Source organism: Lacerta agilis, chromosome 8 (genome assembly GCF_009819535.1).
Source record: "Lacerta agilis isolate rLacAgi1 chromosome 8, rLacAgi1.pri, whole genome shotgun sequence".
NCBI classification, from domain to species: Eukaryota; Metazoa; Chordata; class Lepidosauria; order Squamata; family Lacertidae; genus Lacerta; species Lacerta agilis.
This window is the reverse complement of record NC_046319.1, coordinates 48,474,416-48,499,117: the sequence shown is the minus strand read 5'-3', so window position 1 is coordinate 48,499,117 and position 24,702 is coordinate 48,474,416. Positions and strand designations below refer to the sequence as shown.

At 45.6% G+C, this 24,702-nt stretch overlaps 1 protein-coding gene across 3 annotated transcripts in view; it reads right to left on the bottom strand.

Annotated features, from left to right (window-relative positions):
- GNAO1 (G protein subunit alpha o1) overlaps positions 1 to 24,702 on the bottom strand; it is a 165,344-nt gene that overhangs the window by 35,604 nt on the left and 105,038 nt on the right. For all 3 annotated transcript variants that reach the window (XM_033157264.1, XM_033157265.1, XM_033157262.1), the window contains exon 4: positions 10,690 to 10,850. In XM_033157264.1, the coding sequence (XP_033013155.1) occupies positions 10,690 to 10,850 (161 nt within the window). The remainder of the gene's footprint in view (positions 1 to 10,689; positions 10,851 to 24,702) is intronic.

The window sequence follows — 24,702 nt, the reverse complement described above, 5'->3', positions numbered from 1 at the left end:
TCCAGCCCTAGCCAGCAAAGCCGGTGTGGCAAAGGACATAGTACACTAACCAGCAAACCCCTATTTTCCAGAGATGACTGTGGCTTGAGGGTACATGCCCAGGGCAACAAGGATTCTCATAGAATTTCATATATCATATATCTTCAGCAGAGAAGAGTCATAACAACTGGCATTATCATATGCCTCCTTATTATTTGCATGTGATCTCAGCTAGACTGCTTTGCATGTACTGTAGTTAATTTTTTTAAAATTACAGAATGGCTTTTGAACATATTAGCCCTGCTGAAGATGACAGTTCTGTTAAGTAGCTGTTGGCATCTGGCTCAATCGACTGTCACATTGGGGCTGTTGTTGTGGCCCTGAGCCATTAAGAAGGCAGAATATTCATCCAAACCACCCCTCCCCCCAAAAAAGTATAGGCTAGTTTGGGACAGAAGAGTTCCTGCAACTGTATTACATTTTGGCTGTGAGTCTTGGAAGACCTGTTCCCTGCTTTTCAGGCCTTTTCCAGCCAGCCTGGGAGGGCAGGGCCCTGACTGCAGTGTCTACAATGACTGTTAGCAGCTCCCCAGGGTTTCATGTTCGAAGCCACCCAGAGTGGCTGAGGCAACCCAGTCAGATAGGTGGGATACCAACAATAAAATTATTGCTGTCATTATTCATATAGAACCCAGAACCTTCTGCGTACAAAGCAGCACAGCTCATCCCTACTGCTCTCCCAAACTGACTGAGGAAATGCCCAGATTTAAAAAAAGGATAGTAAAGAACAGAAGAGATTATGTTCTCACATTACAGAATCTTGTCCTTTATCCAATTGAGGTGACATTGTGACAGCCATTCTTTGCTCCTTAGCTAATCCTCAAGGCAGAGGCTGGTCCTTGGGCAACACTGATATATGGGCCATACCAATGAAATATATTTGAACCGTACTGAACTGCTTGCAACTTGAGAATATGTAAGCTTTTGAAAGTGATGAACCAAATGCATGTTGTACGAGACAACTGGGAGGATTTTATCCTAATGAGCATCTCAGCGACTGCCTCAGATGAAAATTGAAGTTGATACAGTCGAATGATGCAGATCTGCTATTACCACAGGGGAACATCTACAGTGTGGGCTCATAAGAGTTTGGTCTGCCAACCGTGCACTTAAGAACATAGGAAGAGCCCTGCTGGTGGTTCAGACCAAAACCCCATCTAGTCCAGCCTTCTGCTCTCACAGTGATACCTCTGGGAAGCTCCCAAGTGGGACCCAAGTGCAGCAGCAGTTTCCCCACTTGCGATTCCCAGAAATCGGTATTCAAAGGCATGCTACGTCCAGCAGTGGAAGCAGAATGCAGCTAGTATGCCAGTCTTATCCTCCACGAACCTGTCTAATCCTCTTTTAACACCCTCCAAGTTGGTGGCCATCACTACATCTTGTTGGAGCAAGTTCCACAGCTTAACTGTGCTCAGAATGAAGAAGTACTTTCTTTTGTCTGTCCTGAATCTTCCACCATTGAGCTTATTGGATGGTCTTGAATTCTACTGTTATAAGGAGAAAAACCTCTTGGCTGCAGTGCCCACAATCCCCACTACCCTAACCTTCATGTGCACACAGACTCCTACGGGGAACAGAGGTGTGTAGTGGTCCAGGTTGAGGGGACCCATTACCATTTCTTAAGCAGGGTCCCTGTCTCCAACACCCTAGAGCTATCCAGTCACAGCATGAAAGGGGAGCTTCTTAGCCACTGAGAGGAAGTCTCCTCACCCTTTGCGCTGACTGGAATGAAAGGAGGTGAGTCAGTCACGGAGGATCGACTCTTACGGTCACTATTCCGTAGGTGCTTGGGAAGAACAATAAAGAGTTGTTCTGTTTGCTCTAAAGCTAAGCATTTACAAACATCAAAAACACCCGGTGCTTCAGTTTCAAGAGAACGGCATGCAGGTTCTATTATATACCATGACATTTCAATGAAAACAACTTAGGTCACTCCAAAAGAAGATACTGAAACCTTCAAAACCATTTGCCCACGTATGTGCACAGAAAACAGTAACTCTAGCTGAAAGACAACATATGGAGATCTGCATTGATCATTGCAACACATCCTAGATGACCCTTGGGGTCCCTTCCAACTCTACAATTCTATGATTCCTAAACACTTTTATTGTATAAGATCATTGTACAATCTTAGAAGAGGCCCTGATTATGACTACCATGAATTTGCACGTCTGAATTTGCCACTATACTACTGCATTTTACCATCTTTCTCAGCTTCTGAGATTCTCCAGGGGTATCTGACTGGCTGTAGTCAAGAGAGGCAGCACGCTAAGCTGAAAGCATTGCTCTGACTCAGCATCCCTTCAAAAAACTGAAAGGCAAAATGTACTCATCTCTAAAAGGACAATGAAAGCTCTGCTCCCAAGAAATCCAAATTGTGGGCCAGGAAAAGCTGAATTCTCTGAACTGTGAAACCATTGTGGAAATTGATCTGATGTGCATAATTTTGCTTCCTTTGCATCATTTACTTTGGTTTTCGTTAGCCATTGAGAGGAATGAGCATCATAAAGCGGAAGAGGCTGTGGGTTTTGAGGAGCCTGAATAGGCATTTACTTACAACAACTCAGGGAGGAGTTGCTGTGCCGCTCAAGTCCTGCTTGTGGGCTTCCTATTGGAGTACCTGGGTAGCCATTGTGAAAAAATGACACAGGACCAGATGGTCTTTGACCTGATCTGGCAGGGCTCTTCTGATGATCTTAAAGGAGACCAGTACTACACACCCCAGTCCAAGTGTAGGGCCAAGAGTACGTTTGGCTGTGACTGAGCTTTAGAATCACAGAATCATAGAGTTGGAAGAGACCACAAGGGCCATCCAGTCCAACCCCCTGCCAAGCAGGAAACACCATCAAAGCATTCCTGACAGATGGCTGGGGCCTTCTAGCTTTGCTGCTCATAGGTACCCCTGACCATTAGGTCCACTCACGGATGACTCTTGGGTAGCAGCACTCATATCACTTTATTGGCTGAGGGAGCCAGCGTTTGGCTGCAGACAGCTTCCGGGTCATGTGGCCAGCATGACAAAGCCGCTTCTGGCGAACCAGAGCAGCTCACGGAAATGCCGTTTACCTTCCCGCCGGAGCGGTACCTATTTATCTACTTGCACTTGACATGCTTTCGAACTGCTAGGTTGGCAGGAGCTGGGACCGAACAACGGGAGCTCACCCTGTCGTGGGGATTCGAACCGCCAACCTTCTGATCGGCAAGCCCTAGGCTCTATAGTTTAGACCACAGTGCCACCCGCACTAGCTAGCTTTGCTGCTCATACTATTGTCATTTCATCCTCCCCCCCCCACCTTCACTTTCACAACAACCTGTGACAGGTAGATTAGGCTAGGAGCTTGCAGGAGCTTTGTGGCCTAGTTGAGATTCACGAGAGCTTGCCTTCCCTCAGACTGAGTGCAACCCTCCAACTCCTAGATTACACTGCCTTCTTTTTAGGCTTAAGAACTTTGGCCAACCTTACAATATCTCAACCTCCATTCCTCCCTCCGGGTCACCCAGCCAGCTGGAGAGGCCCACTGTCAATGATTCTCTCTTTCTCAGCTACTGTTTTATCTTGGTTCACTGGAAAGGTTAAGCACGCAAGATCTCACTGGGGTACGGTCTGGTGTATGCCACCAGCCAGCTCTGGGCGGGCCTGACTTTGTGCCAGGATAGGACGACTTCTTGCAAGCTAGTGGCCTGCATGAATTAATTTCTGGCCTCAGTCCAGTTCAAAGCTGAAGGCTGTTTGTGCATTACTTTATATGCAAACATACAGCGTTCACCATCAGAACTGCAGCTTGTCTCTCTGTTGACATACAAGCAGGGGTAGGGTGGCCAGAAGTGTGACCTTGTACCCCTCCGCTATTTTCTTATTTGGAAAAAAAAATAGGTGGAACCTGCTTGCCCTTTCCGTTGTGTATCGGACAGGCACTGTCTTTACTGCCTTTTTGGCATCTACTAAAGACCTATACTTCTGTTGGACCCGAAACTATTCTTATAAATGAAAATTGTTTTAATTGGTTTTATATATGAAACTGTTTTACTGATGCCAGAACTCCGTGGACAGAGAAAGCATAACATTGATTTATTTAATGATATCCATAGGCTGCTTTTCAGACAGAGCTCTGAAAGTGGTTTCTATGAAAGCAAAAGACAATTTGATTGCTTTTGAAGAAGCTGTGAATAACTGGAGACTTGGAGAGTACAAAGGGTGCAGAAAGAGCAGTTAATAGAGAGGGGCCCTTTCCCCATCCTTTGGATCCCATGGGAAAGTTCCTTTTTCTTTTTTTTCTTTTGTTACACCATGTATAGTGATAATGCCATAAACACTCAGAGTGCCGTAACTAAAAGTGCAATCCTCACCATTTCTACTCAGTAAGTCCAACTGAATTCAGTGGGGCTTACTCCCAGGAAAGTGGGGTTGAACAGCAGCCCAACTAACTAAAGTAAGGATAAAAAGTGTGTCACTGTGCAATCCTAACCATATCTACTCATAAGTAAGTTCTACTGAATTCAATTGGGATTACACCTTAATAAATGGGGTTAGAATTGCAGTCTTACACATCTTTCGCAAGTCTAACAAGATACATCATTTCCCCTCTTTTTTAAAATGAGATAATAACAATGTGCTCTGATCTGAACCCAGAGTCAAGCCTTCTGGGAACTGCTCAGAAAAATGACGTCTGGGTGGATTTTTGCTGAATCGGCAAAATGTCTGGGAAAACCTGGACGTATGGCAAGTTGGGCTAAGAAAAAAACCCCAAATAAATGTGGGATTTTTTTTGGGGGGGGGGGAGATGTTCCCCCCAAAAGTCTCAAACAACCTAAACAACTTTTGGGAATACGGCAACCCTAGTCAAGCCTCCACGTTCTCAGTGAAGCCATGGTGTTGTTCCATGTCAAGCCTCTAGGGGGCTCTCTGTGTATGGAATGTACAGGTCAGCCTATCCTAGCCCACTTCAGTTTTGCATGAGTTCATTCAAAAGCTGCTCTGTTCTGTTTCCATGCCAGTTTTTTTTTGACTGCACGAAAATTTGCATTATATGCGCATGCTTGTATGCATTTTACCCCGAATGCACATTTTTGTACACATTCTGAAATACACATTTTTAGATGCAGGCAGGCTTTTTTGAGACTCAAGAACAGTACTGTAAAATTAGGAGGAGTAACAGTGGGCACAACAGTGTTCGAATCTGTTGTCTGGGAAGTACAAATTTGCTTAGTTCACTTAAAAACGCAGGCTGAAAACACTCCTCGAGCATCTATACTGTGTATATGCTGAAACATGGCAAGCAAGCAGATTAGGAAAAAAAAGACCCTGTTGAAGAAAGAAGCCACTATGACAGGGTGCGACCAGGAGTTATTAATGGGAAATACAGATAAAATAAACGCTCATGTCTCCATACCTGTCTAATCCTCTTCTCCTCAGAAAGTAGGGAAGGGGGGGAAACCATCAGTATCTGTTTCCCTCTGTTTGTTAATTTCAGTTCCTCACATTTCCGTATCAGTTTGTGATTTTAATTTTTTTTTTAAAAGCAAAATGCTCCTCTACATTTCATTGTGAAATTCTCCCCATATACACACATTTCTGCATTACAAACTTGCCTAATATGCAAGCAACTCCCCCCTCATAGAATCTATTTTTGTATGTTATTTTCACAAATATATGTATTTTATGCACGCTTTAGTGTACACATTTTTGTACACGTAACTTGGCTGCAGAAGTCCGCTGAAAAACTCAGGATTGCAAATTTAATTTCAGTTCACATATTCTTTCAGAATGTGCAAATCATGTAGGTTCGCCTTTATATGAGAAATGAATCAAATCCCCCCCCCATCCCTAATTATTGGATAAGACTGCCTTGTAGCCATATTGACAGCCATCAGCCCTGTTCTGTGCCCACATCTGCATCTGAAGATTAGCTTGAGAACCCCTGAACCAGATCATTTGCATATATATCCTTGTATAGCGGCAATGTGGCTTAGTGGATAGTGTTGGACTAGGACCTGGAAGACCAGGGCTCCAATCGCCACTTGGCCATGTAGCTCACTGAGTGACCTCTGGGTCAGCCACTGCCTCTCAGTCGAGCCTACCTCACAGGGGTGTTGTGGGGGTTACATGAGGAGGATGGGGGAAACCGTGTGAGCCACCTTGAGCTCCCTGAGGGAAAAGGTGGGATTGAAATGCAGTAAATGAAAACAGGCCATTTTGTGACTTGGCTGGAAAACTGCATTTAAAGATTTAGAGAAGTGTGAATTTCGATGGATAGGGCTGCATTTTGGTTTGCATATGTTTCGGAAAGTAAGAATTTGGTAGGCTCGCCTATAAATGCACACTGAAATGAATTTCTCCCAACTCCACTCCTTACCCAGCCTTCCTTGTGCTTTTGCTCTCCACTTTAGTTCACTTCCCCCATTTTTTAATTTTTATTTTTTACAGTTCCCATCTTCCTTTCCCTAGCAGGAACAAACTCCCCTAGCAACCAACTATCTGAAAATGGCATTTGTTTCCTTTATGGCAGACTTGCGCTTGTTAGCTGGTCTCTGCTGAATAAAATGCTTTAATGGGCCTCTGTGAATGAGAGCCAGAGAGAGGGAAGGAGCAAAGAGGGGCAAGGGCAAACAGCCTCATTGGGCATTCCCAGGTTGTAAAGGGAAAAAGAGAATAGGCTTGTCCAGCAGGCCTGGCACAGCCCATGCTTCTGTAAATGCCGACAATGCAAGGCACTTTGGAGCGCTGAGGACTGCATACAAATGATGGAGTCTCAGAGGCTTGAAGATGGCAGGATCAGGGATGATATGTCTGCAGGAGCGGAGGAAGGGAGGTCAGAATGCCAGGCTCATCTGCAAGCGTTGAATTGCGAGCAAGGAGGGCCCCACCGCATCGCTCTGTATGTAGGGCTGCCATATTTCAAAAAGCCACTGCCTGGTCTTTTACTATGTGCTATGGCCATATGGCTAATGCAATAAATAAATTGATTGATTGATTTCAAAAAGCAAAATTCCTGACACCTGCAAAGTTGTTGAGCTTTATTTAGGAAGATCCTAAAATTGTTGAGGAAACCACCAAAGTTGTTGAGCTTCCGGCTGCTTTTTCCACCGCATTGCCTTATACCCAGGTTTTCCCTGACATTTTGCCACTTCGTCAAAATTTGCCGCTTTGTCAAAATTAAACCCTGACACCCTTTTTATACCTGAAAACAAGGACACAGGCTTCCCGCTCGGGCAAATTCCTGCCTGTCTCAATAACTCCCAAAACAGGAACAGGGACCCCTTTTCAGCCATTCTTGGCAACCTTCTGAGGGACACGGGCCAGAGATGGGTTGGCCAGGGGCAGGAGCATGGAGAACCAAGAATGTGAATTGTACCTTTGTGCAGTAGGCTAGTTTCTAGACACACTCGCCCACCTCTTGCTATCCACCATCCATGATCCAAGCATGATCAGAGTTCAAAATCACATTAAGATAGGGCAATAAACAAAAACAAAAACGTCCCCTCAAGAAGGGTGCAATGCAACACGGCTGGTGAGGGGGAAAGAGGCCTGGAGGTCTGCATTTGGGCCTTGTGTTCCCCATGCTTCTCCCAAAATTGGCAGCCCCAAATCCTCCCCAAAGAGAACAGAGAATAGTTTACAAAGGAAGGGCTGGTAGCCATGTTCACTGCAGAGCTTATGTGAGTGCAGATGGAGACAACTGTAACAAATAAGGCAGGCTTGATGTGTATTGATTATCCATTCAGTCTCTGGCACAGGAAGGTGCATGTGCTATTATGGGGAGTTTGTTTCTTTCGTGTCCGTGGCCAGTGATGATGAATAGAGATGGCTATCCATGAATGCGTTTTCTTCCAGATACTGCCAATGCACAAAAGCACATGTGTATGTTCTCTCACTATCTATAGCATCTCTGATCTAAGTAGGAGGAAGGCAGTCAAGGACTTATCCATCCTATCAATCTTAAATGGACTCACTCATTCTGACCTCCCCCTGCCAAAGACCCTTGAAGTTGGGAGTCACTGTCTTGATATACCTCAGGGAGGCAGCCTTCAAGATATCTGGACCATACACCTGGCTGGACTTTGAGATCACCAGGAGATGCCCTTTCTCACAGCACCCCGGATCTCTGAGATGTGGCATGTGGTGCAGACCTACATTCAGTGAACTGGAGCAAACTCATAAATTCATGAATTTGGCAAGGGCTGGAAAGAACAACAAGTAGCTTCCTTGTGAGGCCAGCCTGGTGATGGCTTGATGTGAGGTGGGCCAGAAATTCCCTACTGCTGGTGAAAGGAATTGCACTTCTTTTTAAATTAAGCTTTTTCTAAATTGCCATCTATGCATACAAATTTGCATATGCAAATGTTGTGCAAATCTGTGTCTGCTTCTTGTTGATTCCCTCCCCCCCTTTTTTGGTGATGTGTACAAGGGGGCAACCTACCTTGTGCAGCCTTCCCTTCCATGGATTATTGCAGCCCCTTTTAAAGGTCACTGAATATTTACTTATTTAATTTCTATGCTGCCCTTCATCCAAGGATCGCAGGGCGGTTTACAATATAAAATCACAAAAATACACACCAGAGTAACAAACAAAGACAACTCCCCCCCCCCCCAGTTTAAATGGTTCAAAAGATTGTTTAGTTTGCCCAAAACTTGGGAGAAGAGAAATGTTTTTGCCAGTCTCCTAAAAATATGTAATGAAGGTGCCAGGTGAGCGTCCCTGGGGAGAGCATTCCACAAGTGGGGAATAAGTCTGTGCTGAGCATTCCTACAGGATTTCAAAAAGGGGTCTTTCCTGGACCTATGCAGAGAGGTAAGGGATTGAACCTGCGACCTTCTGCATGCAAAGCACTTGCTCTGCCTCTGAGCTGCATTCCCTTCTCCTAACAAAGCGCTTAACAAATCCAATCATTTGCTGTTGTGCTGCTGCTGCTGCTTCCTGTGGGTGACGTTGTTGGGATTTTACGTAGCCGATGCTGGCTAGTATGATTAGTATAAATCACATGAGATGTCTGAGAAGAGTGTGGGAATGGAAGACTGACTTATCTCTTCCGTCTGAGCGTGTTATTGTACTGTACTTTCACTTTTGCAGTATGCAACTGCTTGTTCTGCCAGAGCTTGGAGAACACAGACGTGATTATGGATTTTCTGTATAGAATGTAAATAAAACGTAGTTTGGATCTACAGAAGTTTCCTTCTTCCTACTGTGTGATGGCAGAAGACTTGTGTGCACTTTTCATAAGAGAAGTGTCACAGAGAGGCACTCTGGAGTGAAGGGACATGCCATTCCAGAGACGTGCCTACTGGGAGATGCTCAGAGGTACTGGGGGTTTGCTGTCCCTCCCCCAGGAGCGTTTGCCAACAGACGCATCGTATGACTGGACAAACTCCCAAATCTTTCCTCCCCTTTTTTGTGTACAGCTGTGCCAAATTATGATTACTGATACCTAAATGCACAGGATCTCACACTTTACTCTGTGGCACTTTCACAAAGTTACACCTGATGGAGTTGCAGTTGCCAGCAAAAGCGCACGCCAGCTCTGCTCAGCAAAATATTGGCTAAAATGAATTTTTTAGACACCACGCTGGTTGCTACTTCCAATGTGCAAAAACATTTTTGCCGAGTGAGAGCTTGAAGTTTGAAACGAGTTGCCATCTCGTATGCCATGAGGCATTGTACTCTTCCCAGCAGGGCCAGCCTAGGGCATTTTGCAGCTGGAGGCGGAACAGAAACTGCCACCCTCCCACCTCCTCCTTCTCCTCCTTTCCCCAAGGCAACTGGAGACACCCTGGAGAAGCCCTAGGGTGGAAAAAGGAGGCTGGAGAGGAGCAAGGAACGGTGATGGGGGTCCAGAAAAGAACAGAAGGCTGCGAGTGGGGTGCTCCTGCACTCCTTGGGTCTGCTGCCCCACCCAGCTGTTCCCAGGCTGCCACCCGAAGCAACTGCCTCACAAAGTCTCCTGGCAGTGCTTTTTTTTTTTTTAAATAGAAAAAAGATGTTGTTACTCATCATGAAGTTGTTACACTAACTGCCACACTTTGGGCGGGGGGAGGGAAAGGTGCCGGTACTGTGTACCCTTGAGTACCTCTAGAAAAAAGCACTGCCTCTTAGGCAGGTAGCCCTGCCTCCCAGCCACGTACGGGTAAGATGATAAGGGACATCACTGGTCCATCTAGACAGGTATGGTCCACACAGGCCAGCTGAGATTCTTGGGCAGAAGTTACCAGCAGTGGCTCGTGAGTTGGGGTGGTGATGGTGCGGCATTCCTGTGCTCACCAAGATGGGGATGGGACAAGGCAGTGGCAAAGTCAGAGGAACACTGGGTTGGCCATGGTGGCCCTGCAGTTATGTGTGTACCTGCCAGGCCCTCACCACGGCCAACCCAGAGCTCTCCTGACCTCACCACAGGCATGTGCCTGCAGAGCCACCACTAACCTGCAGCTCTCCTGACCTTCCACCCCACCCTATTGCTGCCCCAGTGAATGGCAGCACTTTCGCCACTGGGAAGGCACTGCTGCTGCTCTGACCCCTTCATGGGCCACTGCTGGAAGATGCTGCTTCCAACAGTCCTGCTGTTTCGAACTCTTTAAATGAAAAGGCCTTAAAATGTGTGCAAAGCTTGTGGAAAGCTATAGCCTCTCCTTGAGACCTATGGGACCTATGGGATACTCACTACTGAGCAGAGTCGTTGAGCTGATATTCTCGGGACCGGTTGAAGCATTCTTGGAGGCCAGAGTCTGCCCAAAGTCTCATCATTGCTGAAAGGAGTTCTGGAGAGAAGGGCTCTGTGTCCTCCATCCGACTGACAACGTCACAAACCATCTTTGCATCAGCCTGGAGAGAAAGAGAGAAGAAGGGTGACATGTCATATTTGTACAGTGTTGAAGAATCGACAGGAAGTAAGCATGCAAAAGGGGGGAAAAACATTCAATTTCTTAAACCATTCATTTTCCCTACAAAACTCATTTGTTTTAGTTTCATGTAGTTAGAAAGGCACTCATTATCTGAGGAATTATCACCAGCTTTTGTCACCCCCTTTCATTTCCCACTGATACTCATGTGAGTCTCTGGTGACCCACCAATTGTGAATATCGAAGCAAGTACAGAATTTCATATCTGTTGTTTTGCATTAGAAATGAAGTTTCTAGTCCTTAAGGATATAAAAATCGGCAAGGAAGGGTGTGTGAGCCTTGTGAGATTTAAAAATGGCCTGGGGGAGTCTAGAGAGAACTTCTGAGGTTTCAGGACGGCATCAGTGCCATGCATAACTCTGTGCCCTTCTACCCAAGCCCTACAGATGTGGGATACATTGGACCAAGTAAGGAAATATATGCAAATTTTCTGACGCTTCACAATTGATGATGATGATGGTGTCAACTGCAGCCCAAATAAGGCTGTTCCCTTAATGTGGACAGCATTATCGATGAGCATATGTTGCTCCACCTCTGCCAGAACAAAGGAGGAATTGATAGTGCCTGTTGTACGCATACTTAAACTCTGTAATAACAATACTATAACAACCAATCACCCATTTACTGAGCACTCATCCTGATTTGCTTGCACAAAGTTTGCAGGGAGATTAGACAATGTAGCAAACATTATTCCCCACTCCCCACTGTGTTTCCCCACCACTTTCCTTATTGCAAGAAGTCTGATTTTGCAGGGCAAGCAGGTTTGCGGTGCAAGAGCTCCGATCAACTACAATGGTGCAAACTAAATTTGCATGTATGCGATTGAATCTTACCCCCAAATAGCAACAATCTGGAAATTCTCTACATGAACTTCTATTATCCATCAGATATCTGGTTGCTAATATAGATAATCAGAATATTCATTCTCTCTCTCTCTCTCTCTCTCTCTCTCTCTCTCTCTCTCTCTCCTCTCCCCATCTTCCTTCTTCTGTTTTCTACCTTTGAAGCATGACTGCAGCGTTTTCCTTTCTGGCAAGGCCTTCACACAGTGCTGTAGCTCTGCTGAGGAAGCTGTTTGCTAGAATGCATCAATTTGTTTTCTTCAAACTGCAGAAATACACTGTTGGAAGGGGCAGGTGCTTGTTCGCCAGCAATGGGCTGGGTGCACATGCCTCTCAAGCCAAGCAGTGACACGGTGTAATTTATTGCAGCGCTACTATAATTTGGGGGAACTGCATGCCAAGGAAAATACGATGGCAATTGATGACAATGATCCTGTGGTCAGGAGTTGGCAATGTAAGGCCCCACAGCCTGTGTCTTGCTTGCCAAAGCTTACCCCATACAATGACTTAAAAGGAGGATGAGCCATTGCAGAGCAGCAGTGCAGGTCTGGAGAGAGCCTGGTTGATCTAGATAGGCTGCCTACCTATACTCTAGTCCGGTGATTCCCAAACTCTCCCTGCCCCAGATCACTTGCTGAGGGTTGAGGAGGTCTGCTTAATGATTTTTCTGTTTGTTGTAACAATTGTAATGAGCTGCGCTAGATGTTGTATAGCTTTTTAAAACAATGCCATTTTAAAAATAGAATTTTAACTTGTAAGCAAAAGAGATACACAATAAATTAATTTCTTTTTTTTTTTTTTTTAAAGAGAGCCTTACAAAACAACTTTGAAGCCAGGAAGAGAACGGTATGGCTTTTAACTGGATGAAGATTCAACTTCTTCATTATAGTCCCCCCTTAACTTTGCTGGCAATCTTCTCCACTCCTTTCGAGTGCCTCCTCCTCCTATCAGTCCCTCTTTAACTTCTGGACAGACACTCCCCCCCCCACAACACACACACACTAAAACCCCACAAACTAATGAAGATTAAGCATGCTTAGTAGCCATGGAATGCCCAGTGTCAGTTGAAAAAGAAAACTGAAAAATGGAGAGTTGACATGCAAACAGAAAGGGAACTGCTTGGAGAAGCACGTAGCTGGCTGGCTGGAAACCAGGAACACTCTTGTTAGGAAGTGAGGATACACTGCAACATTTTGTCGCAGGTTGCGCTTGAATGCTAGCAGGTCTCTATAAGCAAAATCACAGAACTGTAGAGTTCGAAGGGACTCCAAGGGCCATTTAGCTAAACTCCCTGCAATGCAGGAATCACAACTAAAGAATTCCTGACAGGTGGCCGTCTATTTGAAAATCTCCAAGGAAGGAGAGTCCACCACTTTCTGAGGGAGTTTCTTTCACTGTCGAAGAGCTCTTACTGTAAAAAAACAACAACACCTCTTCTTAATGTTTAGTTGGAATCTCTTTTATTGTAATTTGAACCCACTGGTTTGGGTCCTACCCCCTGGAGCAGCAGAAAACAAGCTTGCTCCATCCCCCATGTGACAGCCCTTTAGATATTTGAAGATAGCTATCATATCACCTCTCAGTCTCTCCTTCTTCAGTCTAAACATATCCAACATCTTCAGCTGTTCCTCATCAGGCTTGGTTTCCAGACCCTCTGTCATCTTAGTCCTCCTCCTCTAAGTACGTTGCAGCTTGTCAATATCCTTAAATTGTGGTGCCCAGAATTGGACACAGTATTCTAGGTGGGGTCTGACCAATGCAGAATAGAGCAGTACCGCAGGCAGTGACAATACGCCCACTCTGTCCCCGTTCCACTCTTGTTCTGCCCTTTTCCAGGTCCAAAAGGACCCACACACCAGCGGTTGTGCATCAATTGGACATGTGCAAAATGGTTTCCAGCTGTATTACTTCCCTTGATCTGGACACTTAACTTCTGTTGATACAGCCTAGAATAAAATTAGTTTTTTTTTTGCTGCTGCACCATGTTGTTGACTCATGTTAACAATGCTGTCTGCAGCCTTGGTGTACCTCAAGGAGACCTGCCACACATGTTTATGCTGGCCCCAGGTAGGCAGTCTGGGGCATCAGTCATCAGGTTGTTGGCTGTTTTTTCTACAGTTGCTAAAAGTTCTGGGCTTCAGACTGAAGTGTTCAAGGAAGATGGTTGGGAAGAGTGAGAGGAGAAGGCATCTCACAGTCGGCAAAAATGTGCGACGAGTTGCTTTGGGAGAGGCTGATATGCAAGCTTGTGGTCCTGGAGGCAATCTGGCTGTCAGGACATCAGTTCTTTAAGAACCAACATGTCCTTAAGGACTTGTCCTCAATCCTTCAGCTTGCACACGTGCTTAAACAAGTGCTGTGCCAAAATCCATCCTCCTGTTTCTCAAACTTTTCCTCCCCTTGCATTTTCCCACTTCGTTTTCATAATGTCTGTGGGATTTCAAGCTTATCTTATCATTGTGAGGTGGCCAAGACTGGTGCACATTTTCTTTCTTTCCAGCAAAAAAATGACTCCAGGCCTCTGCAGCCTCCCCACCCACACTCCCTGATCTGAAAAAAGTCCCAGGGGAGGACTTACCGTACCCCATGCTGCCTTCTCCTGGGCTTTAACTACAGATAGCCAGGGGGAGGCAATGTAATGTGGAAAGCTGGTGAGACAGTTGTGCAAAGGAAAGAAAGGACACTTGGTCACCTTGATACTCAAGCAAATGCAGCAGAAACCCCAAGTTCTGTTCCAGAGAATGTCACTGTTTTTTTTTCTTTGATAATTTTCAAGTGTGATTTCTTTTTGGAATTAATTGATGAAGAGTGGGGTTTTTTTTTTAAAAAAAAGTGGGAAATTTTCCTCTGGTGCAGCACTCGCTTTGACGACACTGGACTAAATGACTAAACGCGTGTCTATATCAATTTGCATTAAAACATATTTTCTCCAAATGGCTCCAGTGAGGTACACGAATACTTCGCAGTTGTGTGCGTGATATTCTGCCTTCAAATATTGCATTTTACAACCTCTGAATGTTAATTCCTTCTTTCTCTTGCCAGCGTTGTTTCTGTGTTAGTCTTGTTGCAGTTAAGGATGGCTGTCAAGCATCGCATCTCTCTCAACCCCCCCCCCCCGGGAGCGCCGTGCTTTTTGACGCCATCATTTCACCCGCTCGGAAGCCAGTCACGTGGGCCTGGTTTACCCATACATGTGCACAAGTGGATCTCTTGGCAGACGGGAGATGGATGTGTGACGCGGTTCTGTCGAAAAGCATGGCACTTGCAATGCTGTGAGGAGACATGAACGTTCCCTCCTGGTGGTGCTATTACCATAGTAGAGGCTCATTCATGCATGCAAGTCATTATTTGGTAATGCTGCCATCGTATGCAAGGAGGAACCTGCCCCAAGTGTATAGTAATCGGGCACAGAGAAACCAAACATTGTGCGTCTTCACGAGCCCTTCGCTAAGGCCACTGGGGGCACTTTTGCTGCTTTCAAAAGCTTTCCCTCCCACAACTATATTTTAGAATTTGCCCAGCACTTTAAAATTAGGCCAGGAATGAGAGGTTGGATGATCCAAGTAAGTCCTTCCATGGGAGGAGGCGGTTTTTGCCGATTCCTCCTCCCTCCTTGCTTGCTGTACTGCCCACTTGGTTCTGGGCGCTCCCCTATCCCTAAAGAGCAGATTTTCTGGTGTGGCAAAGGGAATGAGAAGCTGAGACACTCCATTAAAGGCACTCCATTCTGTGAGCAGAATTTCACTCATGGGTCTTCAGGCCCATCCCAGGCTCACAGGGAACAGGTGCACAGCTTGAGGGCACTCTCGCATCCCACATTCTCAATGGAGGCAAACGTGTTTGAAACCATTTTGTTTAAGCAAGTCTAACCAGACATGTCCTTTTTAGCCCATTGTTGATCTTAATTATCTTCTGAATACTTTTAAATACCTATTTTTAACATACTTTTATCGATAGTTTTAATGCTTATTGTTGCTGTTTTTAAGCCATTTACATGTGCGTAGCCAGGATTTTTTTGGGGGGGGGCAGGCATTATGTTGGGGTGGGGAGCAGAAGCGAGTTATCTGCGACACAATGGTCAGTTAGTTAAGTATTTCTAATAGTGAGAAATTGAAGCAAGCAAGGCGCAAGAAAAAAAAATCAATGGCACATTCCAGTCAGGCAAAAACATATGGGGGGGCATATAATAGAGGGGCGGTCTGAGGTCTAGATTGTTGCTGTTTAAATAATGGTGCATCAATAAGCATCCAAGGTGTCGCAACAGGTTTACACTCCTGTTTTTGCCATGTCCTTCCTATCTTGTTCCATAAGAAACGGTATTTTCTTTCCACTTTCTGCTATGTGGACAGAGCTTGCATATCTTAGGAAAAGGCACCTTATTCAAGGAATGCCAATTGTCACAGATCTGATTTATGATACAAGGGAAGAGGAAGGACATCAATGGACAGTGATGATATAGCAGAAACAAAATCTAAATATGGATGCACAACAGGAACACATCTCTAGTGACGCTGAGATCCTCAGCTTGGGACAGATGCTGAGCTAATGTGTCAAGACAGAGGAGTTATTTTGGAACCCACCAGATCAGCAGAAATGGCACCTCCCATCCACTCATTTAAAAAAAATAAAAAACCCCACATGATGGTTTTCACTTTTATCTCCTTTCCAGTGGAAGTCCTTATGAAGGAACTATCAAAAGTCAATGGAAAGGAGACGATGACATAAATGTGTCCTTGGCACATTTCCTCAGAACAGAGGTCACCAATCGCCCCAAAGAGAATTCCTAAGCTCCTGAGCTCCTTCCCCCTGTTACTGCCCCTTTGATCCCTTGAAGAGTACATCAAACCATAGAATCGCAGAACTGTAGAGTTTGTAGGGACCCCAAGGATCATGTAGTTGGTGCATGTGTGTGACTGCCTGCTATCCAGGAATTTCAACTAGATTGCACATGACTGATGACCATCCAACCTCTGCTTAAAAACATCCAAGGAAGCAGAGTCCACCATCTTTTGTGGAAGTCTGTTACACTGTCAAACAGCTCTTACTGTCAGAAAGTTCTTCCTGATGTTTAGTCAGAAACTCCTTGCTTGTAACTTGCTCCCATTGGTTCAAGTTCTGCCCTCCTGAGCAGAAGAAAACAAGCTTGCTCCATCCTCCATGCGACAGCCCTTTAGATATTTGAAGATGGCTATCATTATCTCCTCTCATCTCCTCTTTACCAAGCTAAACATACCCAATTCCATCAACCGTTCCTCATAAGACTTGGTTTCCAGGCCTTCTATCATCTTGGTCGTTCTCCTCTGCACACAGTCAAGCTTGTCAATATCCTTCTTATATTGTGGTGCTCAGAACTGGATGCAGCACTCCAGGTGTGGTCTGACCAAAGCAGAATAGAGTGGGACTGTTACTTTCCTTGACTGGGAAACTAGACTTCTGTTGACTCATGCTGAGCTTGTAGTCTACCAAGGCCCTTAGATCCCTTTTCACATGTCCTACAAACACGCCAAGTGCCTCCCATCTTATATTTGTGCAGCTTCCTGCTTAAGTGCAGAACCTTGTGCTTGTACCTATTGAAATTCATTTTGTAAGATTTGGCCCAGTTCTCTGATCTGTTATGGTCATCTTGAATCCCAATTCTGTCTTCTGCAGCATTGGCTACCCCTTCAGGGTTAGTGTCATCTGCAAATTTAATGAGCAGCCCCTCAATACTTTCACCCAAGTCGTTTATAAAGATGTTGAACAAGAACAGGCTCAGGACAGAACCCTGCGGCATCCCACTTGTCACTTTCCCCCAGGTTGATGAGGAACCATTTTGTTGTTGTTCAGTCGTTCAGTCGTGTCCGACTCTTCGTGACCCCATGGACCAGAGCACGCCAGGCACGCCTATCCTTCACTGCCTCTCGCAGTTTGGCCAAACTCATGTTAGTAGCTTCGAGAACACTGTCCAACCATCTCATCCTCTGTCGTCCCCATCTCCTTGTGCCCTCCATCTTTCCCAACATCAGAGTCTTTTCCAGGGAGTCTTCTCTTCCCATGAGGTGGCCAAAGTACTGGAGCCTCATATTCAGGATCTGTCCTTCTAGTGAGCACTCAGGAACCATTAGTGAGGAACCATTAGTGAGCACTTTTGGGCTTTGGTCAGTCTACCAGTTACAAATCCACCTAACAGTTACCTCTTGTAGTCCACATTTTACCAGCTTCTGTGCAAGAATATCATGGGGAACTTGGTCTGAAGTCTTACTGAAACTGATACACTACATCTACAACATCGCCCTGACACACCAAGCAAGAGAGAGATTTGTCTGACATGATTTGTTTATGAGAACCCCAAGCTGGGTCTCAGTAATTATAGCATTGTTTTCTAAGTGCTCACGGACCAAAGGACCTCAGCTGAAGGAGCACATTTCATTCCATTTCTTTATTTAAATATTTCTAGAACACATTTTTCATAAAAATACAGCAATGCACAAAATTACAGTGCCTTCAATAAAAACTGGTTGGTGGTGGAAAACATGTTTCAAAGATCTGCCTGAATCTATTGGATCCAACTTTTACCCAAGATCCCTTGGAAAAGTGACATTTGCACGCACGTAAATTCTCTCTCTCTCGGGCGAGGGAAGTTAGAAGGAGGAGAGAAGTGACCAGAGACACTCGCACAAAAATCCAAATGTGCCTGTGGACCTAAAAAAGTTGCCAACTCCCACCTTAGCAGATTGGATTGAAAAAGGCAGAAGGGTTCCTCCCCTGAAAACTTGCTACCTTTAAAACTGAACAAGTTTGAAAAGGAAAGAAAAAATAACAGCCACACGCATGCACCAAAGGATCTCCACACAACACAGCCACCCACTGAAAGGGCACTGAGCCCAGGCCTCCACGATATGCATTCGTTAGCTGATTTAACAAGCAATTAACAGTCCAGGCAGAGATGATGCCCCTTCCTTTTCGAGCTCTCCAGGACATGTCTCAAACTGTGAGTGACCTTAACATCTCTCCCCCTCCCCTCTGGGCCCAGCAGGTAAGATTTTGAAATGCGACCTGGCTGGGTCGTCCCCCCGCCACTTCTCTTTCCAGGCCAGCCTTCCACTCTCCACCTCCCTCCCCAGCCAGCCCTCCGAGGCAGTGGGATTCAAACCTCCTGCCAGGCTATGCCATCTGTACTGAAGTGCACAATTAAATAAGACAAAACAGGGAAGGGGGGGGAGAATCCACCACCCTTCTGCATCCTAGCAGTTTCCATCCCACTGGGGTTTTGTTTAATGAATACCACGGTGGTATTTCAGACAGGAGAGAGCTAAAAATATATAAGTGGGCACTCGAGGGATGGCTGGACCAAGGCGGAGGGGAGGGGGAGAAAAAAAGGCAGCTTGTTGAAAGGTGCCACAATTATTCCCTTTCCCACCCTTTTCCCATTTTCTTTCTTTCTTTCTTTCTTTCTTTCTTTCTTTCTTTCTTCCTCCCTCCCTCCCTCCCTCCCTCCCTCCCTTCCTTCTTCTCCTTCTCCTTCTTCTTCATCATCATTTTCTTCTTCTTCTTCTTCTTCTTCTTCTTCTTCTTCTTCTTCTTCTTCTTCTTCTTCTTTTTTAAAAACCACTCTGTTTTTCAGCTGCTACAGTCTTAGGGTTCTCTGAGGCTTATAACTACAGAGCAATGCTATTTATTTATCTCGGTGATTTACTGCTGGACAGGCATGCACTCAGCGTAAGGAATGGGGGTGGAGTCCTTGCCCCCAGTCCTTGCTCCCCTGTGAGCAAGAAAAGAGAAAGAGAAGGATCGGGGCCAGTGGCACTGGTAGGCACCCAAGAACCAGTGTGGGGCAGTGGTGAGAGTGTCATACTAGGACCTGGGAGATGAGGATTCAAACCTCCACTAGGCAATGGAGCTCATGGGTGGCCTTGGGCCAGCCACCAACTTGCACCCTAACCTACCTCACAGGGTTGTTGTGAAGATAACACGGAGGAGTGGGGGAGAGCCATACATACCACCTTGGGCTTCTTGGAGGAAAGATGGGCTAAAGATGCAGAAATAAATAAATAAATGGCTCCGCTGTTGGTCCACCCCTCCCTCAGTCCCTTGGCTTATCTTGCAGCAGTGGCTGAAAGGTAGCCTGCCATCTTGAATTTCCCACAATCCTCCTGGAGTGACCGCTATAGGGCAAGGAACTTGGTGTGCCTGTTGGATAGGGTTCCCCCTGTCACCTGGAGCCACCGCTGAAAGGGTGTCCCCAAATAATTTTTAACAGAATAATTTCTTTATGGTGTCTAGAGTGGCCAGGTGAAAAAGAAGACAGGGCTCCTGAAACTTTAATAGTTTGGTGAGTGGGGAGAGAGTGAGAGCTATTAAAGGTACAGGAGCACTGCCAGTAGCTGCAGCTTGTCACAAAGCTATTAAAGGTGCAGGAGTTCTGTCCTCTTTTTCACCCGAAGCATTGCAACTATTCACATGGTCTTGATTCTGACCAGCAACTTGTGAAATGGCTAAAACGGGTGGGAATACTTTTGGTATGTGGAATAAAGCTTCTAGGACAAAAAAGGTGACATTTTAAATCTGAGGAGCTTTAAAATTTGGCAGCAAGGTAAGCACTGCCCTCTGAGATTTGCTGTTTGTCTTTCTCTCACACTCAGTCAGGGTGGTCAAATGGGGAGGGCTAAATCTAACCCTTTCCCTCCATGCTATTTTGCTGATCAAGTTTGACCCCCACCCTTCCTCCCTAACTGCTGTGATTCTCTACAGGAGAAATCTAGCAACATAAAGGAAAACGCATCCATCTCTCAACATAGCAGTTAAATATTATATATATATATATATATGGAGGGCTCCCCCCCCTTCACAGCCAGAGCTCACTGGAGCTCAGCTCCAGCACTTCTCAGGTGAGTGCCATTGCCATTCTAAGAGAACAAGGAAGAAGTTCACGGTGAGTTCCGGCAACACTTTTTCTAGAAAAATAGCACCATATATATATGCACAGTGTATATTTATTGTGAGTTAACACAAGGTAAAGAAAGGAGGGCATGAGCATTCTGTAACGACAGGGGCTCCTTCCCATGGGCAGTCCATTGCAGCCTACAGATGATGTTCCCAGATCTCCCATGCACTGACAATTCAGCTACATTAATTACAGCGTGAATATTTGTCCCCAGCGCTGAGCTCTGAACAGGCAACTAATTACTGGGTCCTTAGCACGGCGCGGCTTCCCAGCATGAAGGGTGCACCCTACAAATCATCCAACGCGAGCTGTATTTAACTACAGATGTGTGTCCGACTATATTTTTTAAAAAAAGAGTAGACCACACCACCCGTATCTTCTCTAAATTTGCATTTTCCCATCTTACTGCCTCCGCCACACTCTATGCCCATCAGATGTGCTCTTTTTCAGTGGCTGAAACAACTTATTCCTTCCTTCCTTCCTATGAGTATTGATGTCTCACAGGTTACCAAATTTGGACTGAGTACTGCGGCCTGCTAGCCAGCTCTATTTGCATCGCTGGTGGAACACCTGCCTTTAAAGCCCGTGCATGCAATCACCCCCCCCCCCCCGCCCCGGAGATAGATCACTGCCAGGTGACATTTTTCCATCATTAATTTGTGGACCATTTAACATGGGTACTATTTGGGATTTTGGTTTGAGACTGGAGATTTTCTCCACAGGGGTTAAAAGCCCATCCTTGGACATGTTCTTGATAAGATACACTGCTCTGAGTAATTAATAATGATAACAGGACTTACTTAAAGCTTTGCAACAGTGCTCAGCCTGGCCTCTGAACCTTTGGAGTTGCCACTGTTTATAGCTGCTGCTTGAGATTAATTGGCTACGTGGAAGCAATCAGGGTGAGGGCTTTTTGTTTGGTTTTTGTTTTAAAAACACACAATTCAACTTCCTAACTCCACTCTGCCCAGTAATTTGAGCACGGCTTTAAGTTTCCATGGTGTTTTGCAGATATCGCTGCTGTGATCCTTATAACAAAACAAGCTTGTATTATTATCCCCAGGCTGGCCCAGGACATTCTGCTGCCTGAGGCAAAACCCCTGGTGCCGTGCTCCACCACTACTTCCTGTCCTCACAGCTGCCAACTGCCCACCGCTTGCCCCCGCCAGGTGGTCGCTTCTGCTTCCTGCCTGCTGCTGCTTCCTGCTTCTCAGCAACTGTGCCATGCCCCTGCCTCGGCGTCCTCCACAGCCATGCTCCCCCCCCCAGCATGCTGGGGCTTCCCTGGGCCATCTCCAAGCAGCAATGGAGGAGGCATGGCAAAGAGTGAGTCACGGTGGTGGGGTGTAGCTGCAGTGGCAGGCACGGCTGTGGCAGGGGCACAGCTGCAGTGGCAGAGGCAGCGAGCAACTGATGGTGTTGGGAGCCAGAGAGTGTGTGCCTGGTGGGGGCGAGTGGAGGGCACCCAGTGGTGGTGCACAGAAGGTGCTCAACAGTGGTGCCACCCTCAGGAGCCTGCTGCCCTGGGGCATTCTTCACCTCGTGGCTGGCTGGGCCAGCTCTGATTATCCACCATATTGTAGGGATGAAGCTGAGAAAGAGAGCAGGTTTTTTAGGTTCGCCTAGCCAAACACCCTTTCCTAGCTTGGTGCTGGGTGGGTGGAGGGACAGATAAATTTGGTTCAGTTGGAACTTTAGTTCAAAGCTCCCTAATTTGCACTTTCTGAAACATTATGCTAACCAAAACACAGCTATCCTTTGAAATTCACACTGCTCTGAATTCCGTGATGCAGGTCTCCAGTGAAAGAATGTGTACGAAAATGCATATACAGTGGTACCTCGACTTATGAATTTAATCCGTTCCGAATGCACATTCGTAGGTCGAAAAATTCGTAAGTCGAAAAAAGCGATTTCTCCATAGGAATGCATTGGAAACGAAAAATTCAGAAAAATTCGAAAAAAATCGTAAATCGAGTAAACCGCATCTAAAATTCGTAAGTCGAGTGAACCCCATCTAAAACCGCCAACAGATGTCCATTCGTAAGTCGAAAAATTCGTATGTCGAGGTACCACTGTATTAGTATATAAATATGTATATACTAGTGAAAATAATGTATAAAATGAAATATATCAAGAAAAAATCCCAGCAAAAAATGTGTGTATTAAGAGCACCATACCCTAAAATGGCTGATCAATTCTATTGAGGATTATTGATTTTATTTTTTAAAAGGCAAAGTGATGCAGATATGTGGAGAACTGAACTTAAGACTGAAGAAATTAGAAACCGAAGTAGATAGATTCGTCCACCCCTAGTTGGGGCTGATGGGAGTTGTAGTCTAAAAAATATAGAGGGCACCAGGTTGGGGAAGTTCATGGCAGAGACCAGTTTTGAGCTGGGGGCTTCCTGGTTCACAGCTCAGCCTCTTCTCCAGAACACTAGGGGTTTCTCTCTCTTTATACCTCACAATAACTATAAGGAGATTGTCAACAAAGGTCAGTGCTCCACAAAGGAAAAAAAAAACCCATTCCTTATATGATATATTAAAGGGAAACGGAAAAAGGAGAAGTAATTTAAATTAATAAAATAAAGTGAAACTGAATTAACACTATTATGATATTGTTCGCTTCAATACCTTATATATACTAGTCTTTTTAAACTGCCTAACCCATTGAGATTATTTAAAAAACTCATAAAAACAAAATATCAGACAACAAGTTGCTTTGAGAACAGACACCTGTGGACACAATCAATTATGTTTAGTCATTCTGTTGGTGCCTCAGCCAGAACAATAAAAGGTTGTCACTGTTTTCATCACTGTAGAATCACGAGCTTTGGAAACACACTCAGAGAGAAGTGGGATGATCAGGGTTCGGCTGAACACAGGAAGGACCCCCCTGGGTCCTTCTGCTCAAGTTGGGAAGGGCAGGGGCTGAGCCAAAGCATCTGGGGGGTGGGGTGGAGTGGGGTTAGTGTGCATGACTCTGCTCCTTCCAATGTGGGTTTAGACAATACCACCTGGCTAGAACTCAAGTCTTGTTGCAGGAGAACCTTCTGCCAGTCTCAGCACAATCTCAAGGAGAGTCCAGTTTCCCCCTTCCCAAAGGGCGGGGTTCTCTTTGAGCCTTTCTTTCCAGAATAATTAAAAAAAGATAGCGAGCCAGTGTGTGCTTTTGTGGATCCCTGGTAGCAGAACACATCAAACAGCAGGTTCGTATGCCAGTGATGTTTGCCAGTGTATACGGTTTAAGATATAACTGATCCTGTATGCTGATGGAGTACAACCCCCCATTTCAATCCCCAGCAGTATCGCCAGGTAAGGCTGGGAATGTCCCCTACCTGAAACCTTGGAGAAGCACAGCCAATAGGTGTGTAGACAATACTGAGTTAGATGGACCAATGCTTCAGACATCTTGTGAAGGCTTATCTTTTTGTCCACAAGACTGGGCCCCATTTAGTGTGTTTGAGTCCCCTGATATTCTGTGTAACCGTGTAACTGTGTTCTGTTGTTGTAGGTTGAGTTTTTGCTTTGATGTTGTGATGCATTGTTTCCTTTTCAGCTCATACACAACACACACACACACACACACACACACACACGTGCAGTTCATAAATGCTTTTGAATGAAATTAAGGGTCTGACTCAATATAAGGCAGCCTTCTATGTTCAAGGTACATACCGGTAATAAGCCAAGCCAGAAAAGGTATTTTGTTTCTGGGGAAGGGGCAAAGCTCAGTGCTAGAATATCTGCTTTGCGTGCAGAAGGTTCCAGGTTCCAACCCCTAGCTGCTGCCAGTCAGTGTGGACTCCCATATTGCCTTGAGCTTTCCTGAACTGGACACTGCTCTTCCCTTAGTTGAGCTTACACATAATAGCACCCCCCGCGCTCTCTTTCTGAGATATTATTCTTAGAAGTTGCAATTTCCTTGCAGACATTCTGCCGAGCAATGTGCTGCAGAGGAGAAGGAAGGGAGGAAGGTGCTGGTGACGGAAGGAGTGCGGTCAGGGACGG